The following is a 21,742-nucleotide window of genomic DNA, read 5'->3' as shown; positions in this document are numbered from 1 at the left end:
TCAAAATCAACATGCAGTGGAATAAAAAGAGATATTAAGGTTTATAGCTTGCTGTTTGGTGTGAACCAATGCTCCATGTTGAAGACCTTACTTTGAGCTATAATGGTTTTTCTTTTACAAAATGTGACTAGGATGGAGAGTTGTCTCATTGGCACTCATATCACATTTCTTATTCTATAAAATACTAACATTTTAAGGTCACTATATTGCATTATTTAAAGAATTCTCTTTACTGCATGATGTTGGAAATCCATATTCTGTTATAATCTTGGTACATTGTATTCCTCTCCTTTCCCAAACATCCAACTATACTAACCTGCCAATGTAAGATGATACTCCATACCAAACCAAGAGTCAATTTCTGGTTCCCATCTACTATATCATTACTACTGATGTTAACTAACTTAATCTAAAATGAAACAAAAATGAAAATACTGGATAATTTATGTATGCTCAAATTTTCATTCAATACTGCAAAAGGTTAATTCATTATTTACTGTTGGGAATAAACTTTTTGAGACTGCTGTCAAAAAAATATTGTCAAATATGATAGCCTTTCATTTGCACCAATATTGGCAATAGCATAAAGCAAAGTACAGTATGTGTTTGTATGTACTATATCTTCTCTTTATGACTCAACTATCTTCACCCAACACAAATACATATTATTATACACTTATAAACTCAGTAGCGGATCCAAGGGGGGGGTCCGGGGGTTGGAACCCCCCTTTTTTTTGGCTGATCAATGCATTTGAATGGGAGCATATAGTTGGAACCCCCCTTTACTCTGGGTTGGGAACCCCCCCTTTTTAAAATGGCTGGATCCGCCACTGAAACTGATCAGGGGATGAATTGTAAGGTATAATTCAATTATTGTATTAAAAATAAAACACCTGATAACTGCTTCATAAATAGGTTATATATTTATAAGGTGTTAAATAGAACACAAAAATATGCATATCTTAATTTAACAAAGAAGACAAATAAATGTTTTATATTTGGGGGACCCACATGACTTTGGTTTATCTAACAATCCATCAAGAAATGTAGTCCTGAGACGGTTAACAAGATAATTTTTCACACAATTGATCTTTCAAGATGCCTGACTCCAGTAACAATATTCTATTGGCACCACTTAAAACTTTATTTGTATATTGCAAATATAAACCTCTCATTAAAAAGTTATCAAAATCTGTCAAGACATGTTGGCTTTATAGTACTTATAAGTTTGATAGATGGACAGTTACTAAAAACTCAATGTTCCCTTGTTTAATGTTTTATTTGTCTTTTCTTTCAATTTTTTCTTAAAAAGAAGTTATAAAATTTAAATTATAATGGTTTACCATCAGTCATAATTAGTGCATATGGGAGATCTAATTTAAGACATTTTTTTTATTTGATACTAATGACATAGTACATGTATCATAAGTGTTGCTTGAGTCAATTAGCCTAAATTTACAAATCTGCCACCGAATACTAGGTGTAAACTTTACATTCAAAGAACTTGTTAAATTACTATATGCTGGTATGCATATAAATATATACATATATATCACTGAAATTTGGTCAACAAACTAGGTCGCTTCATTTGCATGTTTACAAGGGTAAACCAGGACACCTAAGAAGTTTGACACACAAACATCAGTGACAAATTTCAATCTAACGTCTCCTATGATAAGTACTTGCAGGACATTTACCTTTCCGTGTGGTTACAATAAGCATTGTCAAAAATTCATGTCATTTACTTAAACAAAATCGGTTAAATATAAAATGACCTGTTTGCTATTTAAGATTCAATTATCTTAGTGTTTTATCTACACTGATAATATTACATGTTGATGAAGTCTATACCCAATATCTCCATTTATGCATATGTTTATAACAAGAGACAATATGACTGAACATATATTTGTTATGTTGTGTACCAACAATACATCAGGCTTAAAAATAAATATAAAAAAAACGATGCATTTTTTTTTGGTTGCAAAACTTTGCTACAAAATGTACAAAATTCACATTATTTGTCTGTTGTTTAAAGGAGAAGGTTCACGAAGGGTTAAAATTGGCCCTGATTTTTTTTATGTTTTTTAAATTTGGGCAAAAAATTACAAATGTCACATAGAAATACTTGTGATAATACTACTAAGACAAAAATATTTTTTCTGGCACTTTCCTTTACTATTTATGGAGCAATGACCCCTTAAATGAGCATAATTTGTATTAAAAGGTCAATTTTTGTACTTTTTGTCCATAATTTTAATTGTTTTTGGCATAATTAACCTTGGCCTCCATCTACGATCCAAAAAGTTTTTATATTGATGAAATCTATATCAAAATTGGAATCTTTTGGTTACAACTCATTCTGGATCATAGGTGGCGGCCAAGGTGTTTCAAAAGCTTTTAGGTCTAAAAAATGCACAAAATCATCATATTTTGACAAAATGTCCAAAGTGGGCTTACTTTGGCGAATATCTTGTAGTCTTATGAAAAGAACTGATATATTTAGCATTTATACTTTTGAAATAGACCCATTTACGAAACAAATTGAGACCTTTTTGATGTTTTATGATAAAGTTGATATTGTAGGCCATTTTGTGCCATTAGTGAACTTATCCTTTGAAATAATAAGTGCTAGCATTACATGTTAAGGTGAATAAAAAGCCAAATGCTGTAAAATGTATTATCATAATTTTTTCATGTTAAAAAAAAAAAAAAATCAATATAGATTTGAAATATCCAAGAAGATTGTAAATACTAATAAAATTTCAAAAAAAAAATGTTAAGTTTCAAGTGAAGACCTTGTGCAGGTGAACTGCAAGAATTTCGGCCTACTCTTTATAATCCAGAGACTAAATTCTCAATCATTTTTCCCACATTAAAAAGCAGATGTCCACTTTCAAACCTAGGCCTTAAAAATACGGGAAAGATCATCTGTCGGTAAAACTATCAAAAGTGAATTGTGTCAGACAAAATTGCACTATCATCCAAAAAGATTAAAATTAAAACTTAAACATTTCTTAAAAGGAGATAGTATCAAATAAAGAGTACAGTTTTATAACATAATATTTTATCTTAAGTCCAAAAATATCTAAAAGGCACATTTAATTATTTACTCTCGATTTATCTGTATCTGTATTGTAAATCAATAAATCTAAAACAAATGATAGAAGTAAGAACCCCTACCGAGAGAGATAATGAATTTTCAATTTTATAACAAATACAATTCTCATTGTTGATATATCTGATCTTGTGTAGACATAAAATAATACAAGATTTCCTATAAAATTCATCCCAAAGTACTTCTCTTCAATTAGTGTTCTATTTATCATACTGACAAGATTCAAGCTTGAATTTTTAAAAGTTGTGCTTCAGCTTAAAAAAATAGTTAAAGTTTTGCTAGATCTTTTAAATGTAAAGGTTAATTTAACCTTTGTCATATTCATAAGTTTCTTTAAAAAAGTGCTTGTATTTTTGTGGTGGGTGTTGTCTTTTGCACTGTCCAATTTTAAAGAGATATCTGTTATTCTTTTTCATGTATTATTTTGTAAACATCAATTGTCCTTGTTATATGCAGAAAAATATTTTGTGGAATAATAAATAATGGGAAAAAAATAGAAATCAACAGAAATTTATCTGGATTTAGCGATTCCAACATATATTTCACCTTATGAAATCCTGTTTACAGCTCAAAAATTAAAACAGCAAATCATAAATTTCATGTGTCCAAAGCGCTTTGGTTTTTCTGGACTGTTACACAAATGGCAACAGACCCATCCATGCATTGTGGATACCATGATTAAAATGTTGTTTCCCAGATGCTTGTTTCGTCAATAAAAGACTCATAAGCGATGTTTAAATCAAAAAAGTTAAACAGGCCAAATAAGGTACAAAGTTGAAGAGCATCGAGGACTCAAAATTAACCTTTTATGAGGATACTTTATAACCAAATCTCTCCAGACAGAAGCCTGGTGCATTCCAGTCAATCAATTATCATTAGTTATAGCAGCTTTTTAATTAGAGATTAATTCCCTGGGTGATTGATTTCTCATTATCCTGTACTTATATCTTATTCTAGATCTGTATAAAATATCCAGGTCCTTCAGATGTTTGTATAGCACTGATTTGTCTCTAATTAGTTTCTAATACATAATGATCAATTTAGCAACCTTTCAGTATCTTATGGAGACAATGCAGATTGAGATCTTCCATATTGTGGAAAATTTTTAGCAAGCAACATACTCATACATTTATGATTTACAATATTGAAAATTGAAAAAGGAAGGAGTTCAACTTTTTTTTTAGATGTACTCATAATATGCATGTATGGCCATAAAAAAATCAGATTTATACTTAACATGCATGTATGATCATTAACTAGTAAAATCAACAAAAAAACAGCTGCCATAAATTCTGATATAGCTGTCATTTGTTGGGATAAAAACCATTACGAAATCATCAGGATTACTTTTAAGTCAAAAATTTACCACTACAACTGAAAAATAATGGATCAATTACAGTAGTTCATAACCACTGACATAACGTTACAATGACAATTGGGATAGAAATTACAATTCTTTTATCCTATTTAATATGCCATAGAAAGGAAATGCACAATTTCATATAATTTTGTAACCTGGTGAATCATCTTTAATTGTCTCGGATACAACAACAGGATGTCCTTCTGTGTTGTAAATGACCTTATTTGCTACTAATGAAACTGGTTTTTCTTTCTAAAATGAGTTTCGGCAAGAATATTTTTCCCCAATTTATCTTTTTCCCCATTTATTTTTAGTTAACTGACTTTTTTTTAATTTAAAACTGAAATATAGCATTCACATAAAATTTCCTTGCAATTTAAATTTCAGAATCTGGAAAAACCATCATGTTTACTATTTGCAAAGCTGAAACACTAGTGGTCAATTCATTTTGCTGGAACAAATTTTTCATTTCATAATCATTAAAACAGATTTGTTATTTTACATCTAATCCTACTCCTCACTTTAATCATAAATTTTATCAAATAAACTGATATGTTTTTCAATGATAAATAGTAAACTAGTAATTCAGAGATCTGTCAATACCTTACTATGCAATCCTATTAAAATTAGTATCCCACCAACAACCCATAGGAACTCTAATCATTTACTATTAAACAGTCAAATAGTTTGCATTTCAGTTGTTTTAAATAGAGTGCTCTCTAAGATTTGTTGGATACATGAAATCATCTCTTAAAAGATTTAAAAAGTCCATTTCTGATTTCAGCAGGTAATGGTGTGAAGAATTTCAATAACATCGATTCAATATTATTGGAAGTCTTGAAAACACAAGAAAATTGTCATGTGAGTGAGCACTTCTTCCCATCTCATCATGTAGAAGTGAATACATATGAATTACAACTATAAGCAATGATATAAGAAATTAACTTACATTGGCTAGAGGTATAGGAGAGGGTTGAGATCTTACAAAACATGTTTAACCCAGCAGCTGCATTTTTGGGCCTTCCCCAAGTCACAATCCTATGGCCTTTTCAAGTCTTGTATGTTTTTTTAATTTTAGTTTATTTATATGTTTTAGAGTTTAGTATGAAGTCCATTATCACTGAACTGGTACACATTTTTTGAGGGGCCAGCTGAAGCCCGCCTGCATGTGCAGGATTTTCTTGCTATATTGAAGACACATTGGTGACCTTCAGATGTTTTCTGCCCTTTAGTTAGGTTGTTGCCTCTTTGACACATTACCCTGTTTTCATTCTCAATTTTATAAGATACATTTATTACTTACATTATAATTGTTACTGAGAACAGCAATGGACTGGTTTACATTGTTTATATGATGAACTCTTAATCTTCCCTTCTCTCTTTTCTGAAAATATAAATATTGCAACAATTTTCTTCTTGCTATAGATAACTAAGAAACTTCTATCTTTTTCAATTCTATAATAATGCTATAATATTCATAGTTGTGAAGATGATAACACATATATAGGATTAACGGAGTGACCAAAAACATTGGAAGTTTTAACACTACATCAACCATCAACACAAGAGACTGAGAGGCCTAAAATCAAGTAATTATCTCCTTTTATCCATTTCATTCAAACAAAGACAACAAGGAACAGCACTTGATATCAGAGTTGATACAGCCAAAATTGGTTGGTATACACCTGTTCATATGCAGACAAACTCACCCTTAGCTTATCTAGATCATATGTTGTACAAGTATAACACAATAAAAAGCCTCCTAACAACAAGATAAAAAATATTTTTTTTAGGCTGAATTAGTATAACATTTCAAAGATAAATTAACTATCTATTTGATACTCAAACTGAAATCGTAAAATGGTATGTATCAAAATTATGACTATGGAGCCAAATTTCTTAGAAAAAAAGCAACCCTTTGCAGGTTTATAAAGCAATCATCTACTAATTATGATTTAATTTTGATTATTGGTATTTAACACCACTTTCAGTACTATTGATTTTTTGAAGTAGTCAGTTTTAATCAGTGACAAAAAGCCTATGTGCCTGGAGAGAACTACAGAAGTAAAACTGACCATTCTAGTCAATTACCGGGTAAGATTGGAGTTTAGCACATCTGCTATTTGCAGGATTCATGCTCACAACCTCAGTGTTGACAGGCTAGTGATACAGTAGTGTGACAACTAGCAACACTCATTAGGGCTATATCAAACAAAAGACCTCAAAGTACTGTGTATTTCTTGTAAAGATAAAATCTATAATTACTAAATGAGGAAATCAGTTTTGTTGTTGTCTCTTCTGAAACTACCAGATAGCTAATCAATATGACTGTGTCCTGAAGCTTAATGCAGTGTAACGGAGTCAGGAGCCTGTAAGTCAGTGGTTGCTGTTGGTTTATATCTGTCATTTTTATTTTTAGAAAGTTGTGCTGTCATAAATTAGGCTTTCAGTTTTCTCTTTTGAATTGTTTCATATTTTTCATTTCATGTCCTTTTATAGCTGATTGTACTAGATGGGTTTCCTAGCTGTTGAAAGCTGTACCTTTAGTTGCTTATATCTTCATCATTTAAACTCTGGTTAATAGCTATCTCATCAGCAATCATACCACATCTTCTTATTTTCATTTACTTTCATTTATAAGTTTGGACAATCTGAAAAAGCTTTTGAAAGCAAATGGTTTCCACATGTCCTTCCAACCATCTTATCTAATTAATGCCAACTATTGCCATCCCTCCATGTAAATATGTGTTTAGTAGGACTATAATTATGACCAACAACATATCCACACAACAACGCATCACAACAATCTAATGAAATATTATTATTCCAAAAACCACCCAAGAATTTCAAATAGAAATGCATGAAATGTTCTGATTGTAAATAACATTAGAATTTGTATTTTTTTTTTTATAACTGCCAACTAGAGGCTCTAAAGAGCCTGTGTCGCTCACCTTGGTCTATGTGAATATTAAACAAAGGACGCAGATGGATTCATGACAAAATTGTGTTTTGGTGATGGTGATGTGTTTGTAAATCTTACTTTACTGAACATTCTTGCTGCTTACAATTATCTTTATCTATAATGAACTTGGCCCAGTAGTTTCAGAGGAGAAGATTTTTGTAAAAGATTACTAAGATTTACGAAAAATGGTTAAAAATTGACTATAAAGGGCAATAACTCCTAAAGTGGTCAACTGACCATTTTGGTCATGTTGACTTATTTGTAGATCTTACTTTGCTGAACATTATTGCTGTTTACAGTTTATCTTTATCTATAATAATATTCAAGATAATAACCAAAAACAGCAAAATTTCCTTAAAATTACCATTTCAGGGGCAGCAACCCAACAACGAAATGTCCGATTCATCTGAAAATTTCAGGGCAGATAGATCCTGACCTGATGAACAATATTACCCCGACAGATTTGCTCTAAATGCTTTGGTTTCAGAGTTATAAGCCAAAATCTTCATTTTACCCCTATGTTCTATTTTTAGCCATGGCGGCCATCTTGGTTGGTTGGCCGGGTCACCGAACACATTTTTTAAACTAGATACCCTAATGATGATTGTGGTCAAGTTTGGTTAAATTTGGCCCAGTAGTTTCAGAGGAGAAGATTTTTGTAAAAGTTAACGACGCCGGACGACGGACGACAGACGCCGAACGCCGGACGCCAAGTGATGAGAAAAGTTCACTTGGCCCTTCGGGCCAGGTGAGCTAAAAATGAAAACAGTTCACTTACGGTAATTATTTCAACATTGGTTATTACTGACTGAACTTAGTTAGTTGAAATTCTGAATTTTGAAAATAACAATGATAATCCAATTTACAAGTGAGAGGTTTAGCTAGCAAAAACCCATGTTTAATCCAACATTTCAAAAGAAAATGCCTGTACCAAGACAGGAATATGACAGGTGTTGTTCAATCATTTGATAGGTGTGAGATTTTGATTTTGCGGTTTGATCAGGGACTTTCCATGATGTATTTTCCTTAAAGTTCAGAATTTTTGTAATTTCATTTTTTTTTTAATGCCTGCAAATCTTCTTAATATTGTATATATCTATATTTAGTATAAGAAAGGACATGCTCTATAACCTTATACAGAGAGATTTAGGGGTAGAAATAGACAGATGAACAGAGAGACAGATCAACAAAGTGAATCCTACATACCTCCCACACTTCATGTGAAGGAGCTTAAAGATATATTTCAAAGTACATAATTTATATTTAGTGTTGAAATTTGAATGCTTGGATTCAAATAAATTTGCTAAAAAATCCACAAATGTTAATTCTATTTAAGTATGGGATAAACATAAAATATCCCAAAACAAACAGAAATTGTCTGAATTCTATATTTTATGTTGCAATATTAATTTGCATATGATAAATCACATTTATCTTCCACTTCACACCTCCATAGATTATAATCAAAGGAAAGGAAAGGATATGGTATCATCTGTACTGGGATTTAAACTTTGGATTGAAAATGTAAAACTTATAGTACACTCAAAACTCGACAACAAAACTGATGCTGCTTTCCATTGATTGGTGCAGAAAAGTTGAGACAATACAGATTAGCATTTACCAATCCCAACAACTTTGAAAAGTGTGCAGTTATTTGATTCAAGCACACTAGAACATATAAAGCTTAAATGGGGTATTTACACTATTGTTCCAGGTAAGGGTGAAGGTTGGTACCTATTAAAACTTTTAAACCCGCTGCATTTGTTTGCGCCTGTCAGAGACCTAATGTTCAGTGGTTGTGGTTTGTTGAAATGGTTCATAAATGTTTCCCTTTCTCGTTTATATAAAGGTTAGACCATTGGTTTTCCCATTTAAATGGATTTCACACGTCATTTTTGGGGCCCTTCATAGCTTGCTGTTTGGTGTGAGCTAAGACCTATAAATGGTTTACTTTTACAAATTATGACTTGGATGGAGAGTTGTCTCATTGGGACTCATAAAACGTCTTCTTATATCTATTTGTCAAAAGAGCATTAGCCATTTTCTTTATACAATGTATTGTAACGGACAACATGTATGAACTAACCAATGACAATCCACTGAGGACCTCCAGTAATGACAGTAGGTGGGTGCCATCTTTGAGATCTGTGAACAAGTTGTTTAAGGTTGGTCTGCTGGCCTGCAAAAAGAAAATGCATTTACCTTTAACTTGCTGCTAAAAAAAATATCTTTTTCTCTTATATCTACATGTATAACATAAATATAATTTTTTAAAATTAATTTGGCTATGATATGATCATTTGAACTTGGAATTGTATAAATAGATGAAATGTGCTGTCTCCAAAAAATAGCATATGGGAAAATATGGGGTACTTTGCCAATTTGCATAGCAGCCATTTTGTCTTATTACAATAGGATTATATATGGCCCTTAAATAAAAATTTCAATATGCCAATCCTATGCTGTATTAATAATTTGTCCGCATATAGGTGAATTGTACATGTTTTTAGGGTTCTTTTCATGTAGAAATGAGTATTGTCTACTTTGAAAACTTTAATTCATCCTTTTAAGTTTGAAAACCAGAAGCGTAACCGTAGTATGATTGTTATATAAAATAGCGAAAAATCATAAAATTCGTATAAAACCAAAATTCAAAACAGAAATCAAGATACAAGAAGATATTGTTCATGATTTGTCCGCATATAGAAAAATACCTTATAGGTTGAATTTTAAAGGTAAATAACTTTTAACTTATACCTGCTTTCATAAGTTTTCGGCCAAATTCTTTTAAAAACATGATGATTTCAACCTACCCATTTCGTAAAAAGTAAATTTTCAGCATTTTCCCTTAGAATTACACAACTTTTTTGTAAATATCCGCCGAAGGAAGTCTTCAATCCATGACGGTAAAGGGCTGAATTATCAGCAAATTTGATATAATTTATATTTCAATCTTAGACTAAGGGAAGTAATTTAACCAAAAGGGCAAAGTCACGTGGTACAAATCATATGAATAAAGTACCCATCATTTTGTCATATGGTATGACCAAATTTTTTATAGGCAAATGTAGGTAATTTTTTTTTACTATAATTGTCAATGGATAATGCAATGAATTTTAATAACTCAGAAATCATTCATTCATGAACCTCAGAAAAAACAAATGGGGATAATTGAAACCAATTCTTTAGTGTAAACTGTGTAATAACTAAAATAATATTATGAAAAACTTTTTCTATACATGCTTAATAGTGACCTTGTTTATTCTTCGTAAAAAACATTTATGATAAATCTCTTTGTATTTAGACTCACTTAGACCACACAAAGTAAGTGTTACGTTACATCATTATTTTGACTGCCACATTAGTACTTCTGTAATATGTCATGTTTCACCGATTTCCACTTACAGCGAAAATTTTCAGAAGGATGACTTATATTTCTTAAATGTACCTTTGACAACTGTGAATTGATCCATTTGGTAAATGTCTTCTTCTGGACATCTTCCCGTTCATCTGAAACACACAAGAGATTCTAAATGAATTATACGATGATTTGAAAGTGATAATAAGATAAGGGAAATGGATTGGGGAAGTAGTGAGACCAATATTATGTCTAAAATCCCACGTTTTGACTCTACGCTGCAACACATCGCTGCAAAACATATCGACGCTGTCCCTGTAGGACTTTTCAAGATTTATCAGTATTGAACTCCCATCTGTAACTTTTGACAAGGATGGCAGCTAGAAATTCTGAGATGACTAAGATAATTTGTTGTCTGTTAAATTATTAATATCAATATAATTTCTGGATTCATTTTTTTTGTATTTTACAATATTAACTTGTCCAAAAAAAAGAGATAGTTCAGCATCTTTTTTTTTTGCCATATCTATTTTCAGTTAACATGGTCAGAATAAAACTGGCATAGAGGTTTCTTTGAAAGTTACATAATATTTTTTCAAGTAATTAAAAAAAAGATCATATATACATCTTTTAAATTGAACCCTTCAGACACAATCTTTATATAAAGGTTGTTGCAGTCTTTCCTTGTTTTCTGTTTAAATACGGACTGTGCAAGACTCTCATGGGTAGTCAAGGTCGTAGAAACGAAACTCTCCCTCATTTTCTGTTAGTGTTTCCCAAAATCAAACTTTCCCATTAAAGTCATGATTCTTTCATAAAGGTAATGTACCTTAACTTTTACTTATAGCATGATTTAAAAATATTCACATTTAACAAAAAGCAAAGTAATCATTTTAAATTATAGAATTGTAACTTTCATTGCTTTAATTCTTTCATAAATTATGACTTAAAAACCCTCTTTTAGAATGTATGATTTATAGGAATTAATATCACATTAAAGTTTAAAAGTATTTATGGTTTTTCTCATGATATATTTACAATTCCCTTGTCCAACAGTTCAAGGTTATTTTTTATAGTTTTCTCTTTTGGGTATACTTATAATTTCTGTTGGCTATCAATTAGCTCAGCAGTAACAATTCTATGGACAGAATATGATTGGTGATTCATGAGTCAAACTAAATGAATTCCTTTTGAGCCTGAATTTATGTCAATAGATGTGCTAATGAGACAACTCTCTATTCAAGTCACAATTTGTAAAAGTAAACCAATATAGGTCAAAGAACAGTCTTCAACAAGGAGCCTTGGCTCACACCAAACAGCAAGCTATAAAGGGCCCAAAAAGTGACTAGTACAAAACCATTAAAACCAAAAACATGTATGTTTTCACATGTTGAAGAGCTGCATTCTCACAAACAACAAGATTAGTCATCAATACTTTTAAAAGCAGATAGATTAAATAATGATTTGCAGTCATTTGTTTTACATTAATCCAAAAATACTTTTATAATTCCCTTTTTCCATGGCATTTTTCACATTTATCTATCTAATATACCTTCATTTTCCAGTGGCAGTCCAATTTTCCCAAATCTACATCCCAGAACGCCCCCCTAACAGGTCCTGCCTATAGTATTTATTGCTGATTTGCTCATTCTGAACATTTATGAAATATTTGCCACTGGATAAAATGCAACCAACAATCAATCAATTAATCAACCCTGTTGCTTCAACAAGTAGCTAGACACATCTATATATGTATGTAATGCTTCTTTTGCATAATTTCCAAATTGTAAGTAATTCATGAGGAAAATGCAATGTAAATTACAGAAATGTTTCTATGAACAAACTTGAGGCTATAATATATTTTCTTGATGTTTGTTTATACTTTTTTTGGCAAAGGACCTTTGACACTCTCCCCAGGAAGGAGACCTAATTTAAAACAGATAATTCATCCTGTGAAAATAAATAAATACAGCTTTATGGATGAGCAATCTTTTTCAATATAAGACACTATTTTTTTATAAATCAGATGAAAAAAATATGTGAACTGCCTAAGGGTTATACCAACTCAACCTGTACACTATAAACATACAGACAGTTCAGGCTAGCCTTTGATGACTTTTTAAGTGATAAAATTTCAGGTTTCAATAATGTTGCTTGAATAATGTGTTACTTAGTTTCTTCAAGGTGCAGAAATTCACATATAGGTAGACGTTTTTTTAATCAAACTGCATAATTTTACATTTTTAACAATGTTTAATAAGAAAATAAACATATTAAATTGCAAGATCTTAATGCTTAATTGTACATAAAAGTTTGCTTGAATAATGGTGTCACAAAAATGAATAAAAGTGTCATGAAAAATATGTTCTGTGACAACTTTAAGATTAAAATAATGCAATTTAAACCTTAGATTTCTTCTCCAGTGAGATGTATGTAGAATTTCAACATAGCTGACTACTTATAACTCAAGTAGATGTGAGTTGCAGACATAATTATAAAAGTATTATTATATTGTCATATCATAAATACAATGCACAACTAAGCATCACAATACTATATGTAGCACCATGCTGTTAGGCAAAATTCTTTATTACTGTTACTAACTATGCAACAACTGTTAAAAGGCCTTTTAGAGATTTGACCTTTGGAAAGGCCCAAGTTTATTGTAGAGGACCAAATGGCTACCTCTAGATGTCATTGGTTTTTTTACGGTTGTTGTGATGCTGCCTCTTTCATACATTCAACATATCTCATTTTTTTAAGTGTTCACTTTTTACACATTGTAACTTGGATGGAGAGTTGTCTCATTGGAAGTGCACACATATCACTTCTTCTTATTTCTATATTGTTAGATGTCTAGTCAGGCTTCTTTGTGTTATTGGATTGCCATGTCTTTTACCTTACAAGATGTCATTGGGATTGTTTTAGGCGTTGTTGGGCTGCTGTCTCATTGACCAACCTGATGTATCTTTTTTGTGAGTTGCTGGTTTCTGGTCTCATTGACCTAAGTAAAAGTTGTTCTGGTTTTGGTGTTGTAGTTGGGTTGTTCCATAAAAAATGCACGCATTGCTATAATAAGCAAGCACCCATTTGCATTTTAAAGTATTGGAAGTAAGTGTTTCTAAATCACAGATCTTGAAGAGCTATCTGAAACATTTGAACATCTGTAACTTAATTTGGACAATTATTGGCATATTCCCTCTGCTCATACATTTTTCTACTCTAGATTCATAATTATTTGTGACTTATAAACTTTTATAGATTTCATAGGTATACAAATACCATAAAATTAATATTCAACAAAGTATAAATTTCTAAAAGTTGGCATATAGACTTTAGTAAAACCATAAAGTCAATAATTCCGACAATAACCAATTTGGCCTCAATCCCAAAAAATTGGTTCCCCCAAAAAATAAATGAATTCACTATGTTCTGAACTGTCCTGACATCAAGTCTTTAATTTGTGACTGACGCACATATGTATCAATGATTTTCTATTACTTGTCAAAGAGTCTTTAATGCCTTAATCTGAATAAACACAGTGTTTGTATATAATAGTTCTACAAGTTTTGTAAGTTCTATAAATATTGATTTACTTTGATAAATATAAAGTTAATATGACTAGTTATATGAACAGATCAATACCAGTAACTACTGGTACTTAATAAGGTATGCTGATAAGTGTTTATGGAGGTAGACTATTTGACAAACTATTACTCAATTAATATCGTAAAATTAATTTCCTTTGAAACATTTCCAGCAGACAAATCCTATGAATCCTAAATAAATTCAATTTATCAAATTTTGTGCTTGATTAATAGGCAAAATGGGAATCATTTGTTTCAGACGGACAGACTGCAAAAATTTACGGAAGCATAATAAAGGTTTCCTGTGATGGCTTGTGACCTCTGACATATCTTTTAAGCATAAATATTTGCTTTTGCTATTGTTTGCAAATTAAAAAAAAAAGAACTATGCAAATGTTTAAAAAGTTCAGTCCACCTTATACCGATGAAAGCATAAGGTATGTATTTTGCTCTAGTAACACACTTTCTTACATAATAAGTTGAAGTTACATATCCTGAGCTTTGTCAGTAACAAGTTTCCAAGCATACCGTTATTTTACGAAAGTTATTCATTGATATAATATTGTATAAAAGTAAACTGCGTCCATTTAATTATTTCTGTAAAAGCTTTTCATAGATGGAACAGCTTTTCATAGATGGAACAATTGACAATTAACCATTTTTTTTTTTAAATCCAAAGGTTGAAATCTGACAAAATATCCATATACTGATAAACAAACCAAATAACAACACACAAATCAATTTACTGGAAGGTCGATATTCTTTTAAATTTTTAATTTGAACAAATTGAAGTCCTCAAAAACCACTTAGTAGTAAGTACTTTGGTGTTATCTAGATATCAAAAAGCTACTAGCTAGTTTAATAAATTCTGTAACCTTATTTAGACATCAAACAGCTTCCAACTTCATTATACCGCATTCTTAATTCAGTTAAAAGTTTTATTTGTGGATGGCATATATTAAGTCTTAGTGTCAATCAAGGCTTGGAAATAAGATTTTTTTCTACAAGCAACATTTTTACACAAATAAAGCAACCTTTAAGTAAAAACCATTAAAATGTAAGATTTTCCATTGGCCAAAAAATAGACCATAGATACATTGTAGTTGATAATTGAGTAAGGTTCCAAACGCAATAGGCACATAGAAACCCAATAAACTAATCCTTATGATTAGATAGTTTTACCCAAGGCAAACTTTTTTTTTTGCAGTTAACATTAGTAATGTACAAAAAGATGTTACATAGTAGTATACAGAATGGAAATAGGGAATGTGTCTTAGAGAACTGACCAAAAAGAAGATAAAGCTCAAGGCCACCAACAGGTCTTCAGAACCGAGTCTAGTAATACAGAATGTACTACATGTATTAAAAGTTCAAATTTTTTTGGAATGTATTGATTATTGCGAAAATTGAGACATGATAGGTTGAAAATTGAGACATTTTTGAAGCGATGTATCATTATTTGTTTGCAGCATATTCAGAAATTGCAATGATTAATCGAGCATTTATCAAGCATTAATCGAGCATCTGTGCCCATCGATCAACAATTGCAAAATTTAATGCATCCAAAACTTCTGAATTTAATAAGGACTTGTTATCATCTTAATGTATATTTTGATAAGAAGTTGTATCAAAGGAGTGTCCAAGAAAGCTAGCAGGCCAAAAAAAAAAAAGTCCATGTCAGTTTATTTCATCCTTGAAGAAAGAATGTATTACTCAGAATTATCACAAAACAAAATGTTTAGAAAGACCTGAAAGGAAAGGAAGTAGTCAAAAGGTATTCACTTTACATTGTTACATCATTCATAAAATTCTACTATTATATTCTCCTCCTTTGTAACTTTGTTTCCAAACTGAGTAAAATCCAATAGATTAAAGACCAAAGTAAACTGTTAGTCTGATAATAATAAGGGGCATGTAGTCTTGATTATCGGTAACGTTTAACGACAGCGGTATAATTCTGGTTAATCCATGTGCAAGTAATGTGTTAGCGATAGTATTGTTTGGATGGATCTAACCGAGTAATTACAAACCGACCTGTTCACAACAGGTGAGAAGAGGACCTTGATTTACCGATACAAATGGGGCTCACTAAGGGAAATTGAAATGGTAAAACTACAATTTCTATCTTTATAAGCAAAATGTGTTCAACTGGTAACATTTTTTGTTTATAAAAAGGATTTTTGTAAGCACTAGATTCATATTTGTAATTAAAATGTAAATCAAGAGATTTCCTAATCTAAAATCCCATGCAATTCCTTCAGATAAGGAACTTGATACCTGATAAAGTCACCTTTGATGTTAATATGCTAATTTAGAAATTGATTATCAAATAATGGTGAAATTTTAGACCTGATAACTAACTTTGAAACAAATTCTCAATGAAGTGGTTAATTTTAATAGAAATAAACAACATCCACACAATCTATAATATGTTAAGTAAATGGCATGAGCTGAGTTGGCAACTTCAACAATGAAAACACAATACAATCTGCCTAAAACCTGGACTGAAACCTTTTGATTTATTATTACCAGTTAAAATACAAAGACTGTAAAGAATATTTCAACGACAATAAGTAAGCTATTAGGGGAGGTTGGTTCCTAATAATATACACTGACATTACAGAATAGTAAAAGTTAGCAGGATAACTCAACTTTAGGTTTGTAGGAAAGTGCTTTCCCAGGAGGTTGATTTCTAATAATGTTTCCCTTATAATTCCATAAAATATTTCTCACTGTGGACCTTAAGAGTAATGCAAGCAATAGAAGTGGGAATTTACAACAGAAATAATAATAAACAAAACAATTAATAAATTCATGTCATGCATGTGTAGCAAGATTGTGTTGCATTCATTTAGTTTTTTTTTCTGTGAATACTATCACAAAAGACTTTATTTTCATGGCAAAATACCATTTTTAGAGAGGAAATGTGTCCAATTCTCATAAGCTAAAATCTTACAACCCATAGAATGACATGAACACCATCCACTACTATTTCTGATCAATTACTATAATTTCAGATTTAGTCAATAACTGTTTCTATTATTATTACAGTACTGATGTCAGTCTGATGTGTAATAATCAGGATTCAGGAGACAGAAATGTCAGCTTTAATTTGTTAAGTTCCTGAGTGTTTATCATTCAACATATGGTGTCCGCATTTTCTAATAAGATAATTTCCTATTCTTACTTAAATCTGTTAGACACCGTAGCAGATGTTATGACATTGAATATCCAATTTAAGTCATTTTTTTGATAACTTTACAATAATAAATATATATGTCAGCCAATAACTTTGTCTGTAGTACAAGCCAGGTGTATAGAGTTACAAAAGATTTAGTCACTTTTTACAGTCATAAAAAAATGTTTTGATAATTAAAAGGAAATATTGCATAAATCCAATTTCAGTAATCTGCATTTATGATACTATACATATAAGGATGAAAAAATATTTAAATATATATCACATGCATAAAAATAAACTAATAAAAAAAGAAGTTTGAATATAGGTCTCACAAAATAAATATTACAAAGTCCTGTAATAAATGTTTAATTTTAACAAAACACCCATTAGTCAAAAGAAAGGCATACTGATACATACAAACTGAAATAATTTACTATCCTAATAGGGTATATTTGTTGAAATTGTAATTTTTGTTCTAACTCTGTCAAGGTATGATATGGACCAAACTGGTGAGAAACATAACGTGGCAATTAAAAAATTGTAATTTCAACATGTATATATCTCAACATTTCGGTTCTCATCCAACCTAAGCGGGGTTAGTACACATATTTCAATTTACATGTATGGGGTTCTATCTGATTATCATCAAGTCATTCAAGATTTTGGTTTAATGAATTTTGCTTGAAATTTAACATTATAGCAATTAAAAACTAAAATGGTAAAAAAAAATATCTTTTTAAATAAAGCTTTCACACCCAATTCAGCTTGCAATACCTGTTTGTGTTCTTTCTTTTATTCATATTCCATTTTTATTAAAAAAAAAAAGTAGAACCTTACCTTTAAATTTAAGATATTTAGAAGTTATATCATTCCTTGCCATCTTTATTTGCTCATGTTACAATAATCCACAATATAAAATCCATATAATATGACACAGAAAATAGCATTAATAAACATCCAACAGTATTAATAGTGCAACAATCACTTCTAGAAATGTTATTATAGGCTTCCTTCTGGTCAAAACACGGATCGATTATATGTGACTTTATAATAAACTGGCAAAAATGAACAATGCTACAAATAGCTCTTGCGTACCATGGGTGTCACTGAGCAATTTGAACCCACTCAACATGTTTCAAAGGGTCTTGTCTTTAATATCACATGAGTTCTCTGTTTACATTTCCTTTGCATTAAATTAAACGTTTAAATTCATAAACTCTATTGACATTTGCTTAAGTAAATTTACGTAGCAGTGAACTTTCAATTGGTTCCCGTCACCGAATAACCGCTGACGTTCAAACAATTTAAAAATTTACAACATCCCATAAAATTTGCCAATGTTATCCAATGTTACAATGTATCGTTTACTACATCCAAGATTTTGATGAAGTATGGTAGAGGCTATTGATTCACACACATGACATGTGTCCTAGTCTTGCTTTGTTGTTGAATACAAGCCATTCATACTCCCGCTATCTTTTGTTTGGGGACAATCTCAAAATGAAAAAAGAGACCAAAATATTGACAATCTGACTTTATGCTCCCTTCAACTTAATTAATAACCATTAGATTTTTATTGATTTTAGACCCTGTATAAGTGTTATCTCTAAATATTTAGAATTAAACATGAAAAGGCTGATAAAATAATTTTCTAACAATAAGATACCCAGTGTAAATAATGAGATCAACTCTGGTGGGATTTTAATACCCAGTTATATAATATTTGTGGCTTTTGAACAAATATACTATCAATCAAAAGTTAACTTGTTCCCTAAAGTGGATTTTTCACCTGGAAAAAAGTTGACACAAAAGACTCTAATTTGAAAAATGCATGTTTAAAGTAATTGTGTTAAGAAAATGAAAGCCTGTTAAAAGTACTTTTGTACAATTGAGATTTTTATCAGAAATTTAGATGTAAAAATTGTAACAAAAGATTTCAGTTATATTGGTGTCAATTTAAAGCAATTAAAACCTAATCTCTTTGATTCAATGCATCATTATGATATTGCAGTTTTAAACAAAAAAAAATGAAATAAAATTGAGAATGGAAATGGGGAATATGTCAAAAAGACAACAACCCAACCAAAGAGCATTGATGTATTTGTTAAATTTATTATGTGAGTAGATGTAATGAATATTTAAGAATAAAAAAACTATTAATAAATATAAAAAAGAAGATGAGGTATAATTGCTAATGAGACAACTATTTACAAAAGACCAAAATGACACAGACATTAACAACTATAGGTCACCGTACGGCCTTCAACAATGAGCAAAGCCCATACCGCATAGTCAGCTATAATAGGCCCGATAAGACAACGTAAAACAATTCAAACGAGAAAACTAACGGCCTTATTTATGTAAAACTAGAGGCTCTCAAGAGCCTGTATCGCTCACCTGATTCTACTTGGGTTTTTGAAATCATATGAAAAATATAAAATTTGGCTAAAAGTGACAACACAACCTCATTGATAAGGAAAGGAACATGTTTAATTTCATTCAAAAGTCCCCCACTGGCGGCCATCTTGGATGGCGGATCGGCTACAAAGTAACAACACTTGGTCAGCACCTCATAAGGAACATTCATGCCATGTTTGGTTTTATTCCATTCAGTGGTTCTCTAAAAGAAGTCATTTGTATGCATTTCCCATAGGGTCCTATGTTAAACTAAGTCCCCCGCTGGCGGCCATCTTGGATGATGGATCTGCTACAAAGTAACAACACTTGGTCAGCACCTCATAAGGAACATTCATGCAATGTTTAGTTTTATTCCATTCAGTGGTTCTCTAAAAGAAGTCATTTGTATGCATTTCCAATAGGGTCCTATGTTAAACTAAGTCCATGCTGGCGGCCATCTTGGATAATGGATCGGCTACAAAGTAACAACACTTGGTCAGCACCACATTAGGAACATTCATGCCATGTTTGATTTCATTCCATTCAGTGGTTCTCTAAAAGAAGTCATTTGTATGCATTTCCCATAGGGTCCTATGTTAAACTAAGTCCCATGCTGGCAGCCATCTTGGATGATGGATGGGCTACAAAGAAACAACACATGGTCAGCACGGCATAAGGAACATTCATGCAATGTTTGGTTTCATTCCATTTAGTGGTTCTCTAGAAGAAGTCATTTGTATGCATTTCCCATAGGGTCCTATGTTAAACTAAGTCCCCCGCTGGCGGCCATCTTGGATGATGGATCGGCTACAAAGTAACAACACTTGGTCAGCACTCCATAAGGAACATTCATGCTATGTTTGGTTTCATTCCATTTAGTGGTTCTCTAGAAGAAGTCATTTGTATGCATTTCCCATAGGGTCCTATGTTAAACTAAGTCCCCCGCTGGCGGCCATCTTGGATGATGGATCGGCTACAAAGTAACAACACTTGGTCAGCACCCCATAAGGAACATTCATGCTATGTTTGGTTTTATTCCATTCAGTGGTTCTCTAAAAGAAGTCATTTGTATGCATTTCCCATAGGGTCCTATGTTAAACTAAGTTCCCGGCTGGCGGCCATCTTGGATGATGGATCGGCAACAAAGTAACAACACTTGGTCAGCACCTCATAAGGAACATTCATGCCATGTTTGGTTTCATTCCATTCAGTGGTTCTCTAGAGGAAGTCATTTGTATGCATTTCCCATAGGGTCCTATGTTAAACTAAGTCCCCCGCTGGCGGCCATCTTGGATGATGGATCGGCAACAAAGTAACAACACTTGGTCAGCACCTCATAAGGAACATTCATGCCATGTTTATTTTCATTCAATTCAGTGGTTCTCTAAAAGAAGTCATTTGTATGCATTTCCCATAGGGTCCTATGTTAAACTAAGTCCCCTGCTGGCGGCCATCTTGGATGATGGATCGGCTACAAAGTAACAACACTTGGTCAGCACCCCATAAGGAACATTCATGCTATGTTTGGTTTTATTCCATTCAGTGGTTCTCTAAAAGAAGTCATTTGTATGCATTTCCCATAGGGTCCTATGTTAAACTAAGTCCCCGGCTAGCAGCCATCTTGGATGATGGATCGGCAACAAAGTAACAACACTTGGTCAGTACCTCATAAGGAACATTCATGCCATGTTTGGTTTCATTCCATTCAGTGGTTCTCTAAAAGAAGTCATTTGTATGCATTTCCCATAGGGTCCTATGTTAAACTAAGTCCGCCGCTGG

The 21,742-nt window shown here is 31.7% G+C and overlaps 1 protein-coding gene across 6 annotated transcripts in view; it reads right to left on the bottom strand.

Moving 5' to 3' along the window:
- LOC143048109 (dystrophin-like) overlaps window positions 1-21,742 on the bottom strand; it is a 207,346-nt gene that overhangs the window by 169,105 nt on the left and 16,499 nt on the right. For all 6 annotated transcript variants that reach the window (XM_076221562.1, XM_076221566.1, XM_076221561.1 and 3 more), the window contains exons 3-6: window positions 10,889-10,950; window positions 9,527-9,619; window positions 5,782-5,862; window positions 317-409 (exon numbers count right to left, since the gene is read on the bottom strand). In XM_076221562.1, coding sequence (XP_076077677.1) covers window positions 317-409; window positions 5,782-5,862; window positions 9,527-9,619; window positions 10,889-10,950 — 329 coding nt within the window. The remainder of the gene's footprint in view (window positions 1-316; window positions 410-5,781; window positions 5,863-9,526; window positions 9,620-10,888; window positions 10,951-21,742) is intronic.

Source organism: Mytilus galloprovincialis, chromosome 10 (assembly GCF_965363235.1).
Source record: "Mytilus galloprovincialis chromosome 10, xbMytGall1.hap1.1, whole genome shotgun sequence".
NCBI classification, from domain to species: Eukaryota; Metazoa; Mollusca; class Bivalvia; order Mytilida; family Mytilidae; genus Mytilus; species Mytilus galloprovincialis.
The sequence above is the reverse complement of the archived record's forward strand: the minus strand, read 5'-3'. Positions and strand labels throughout refer to the sequence as shown.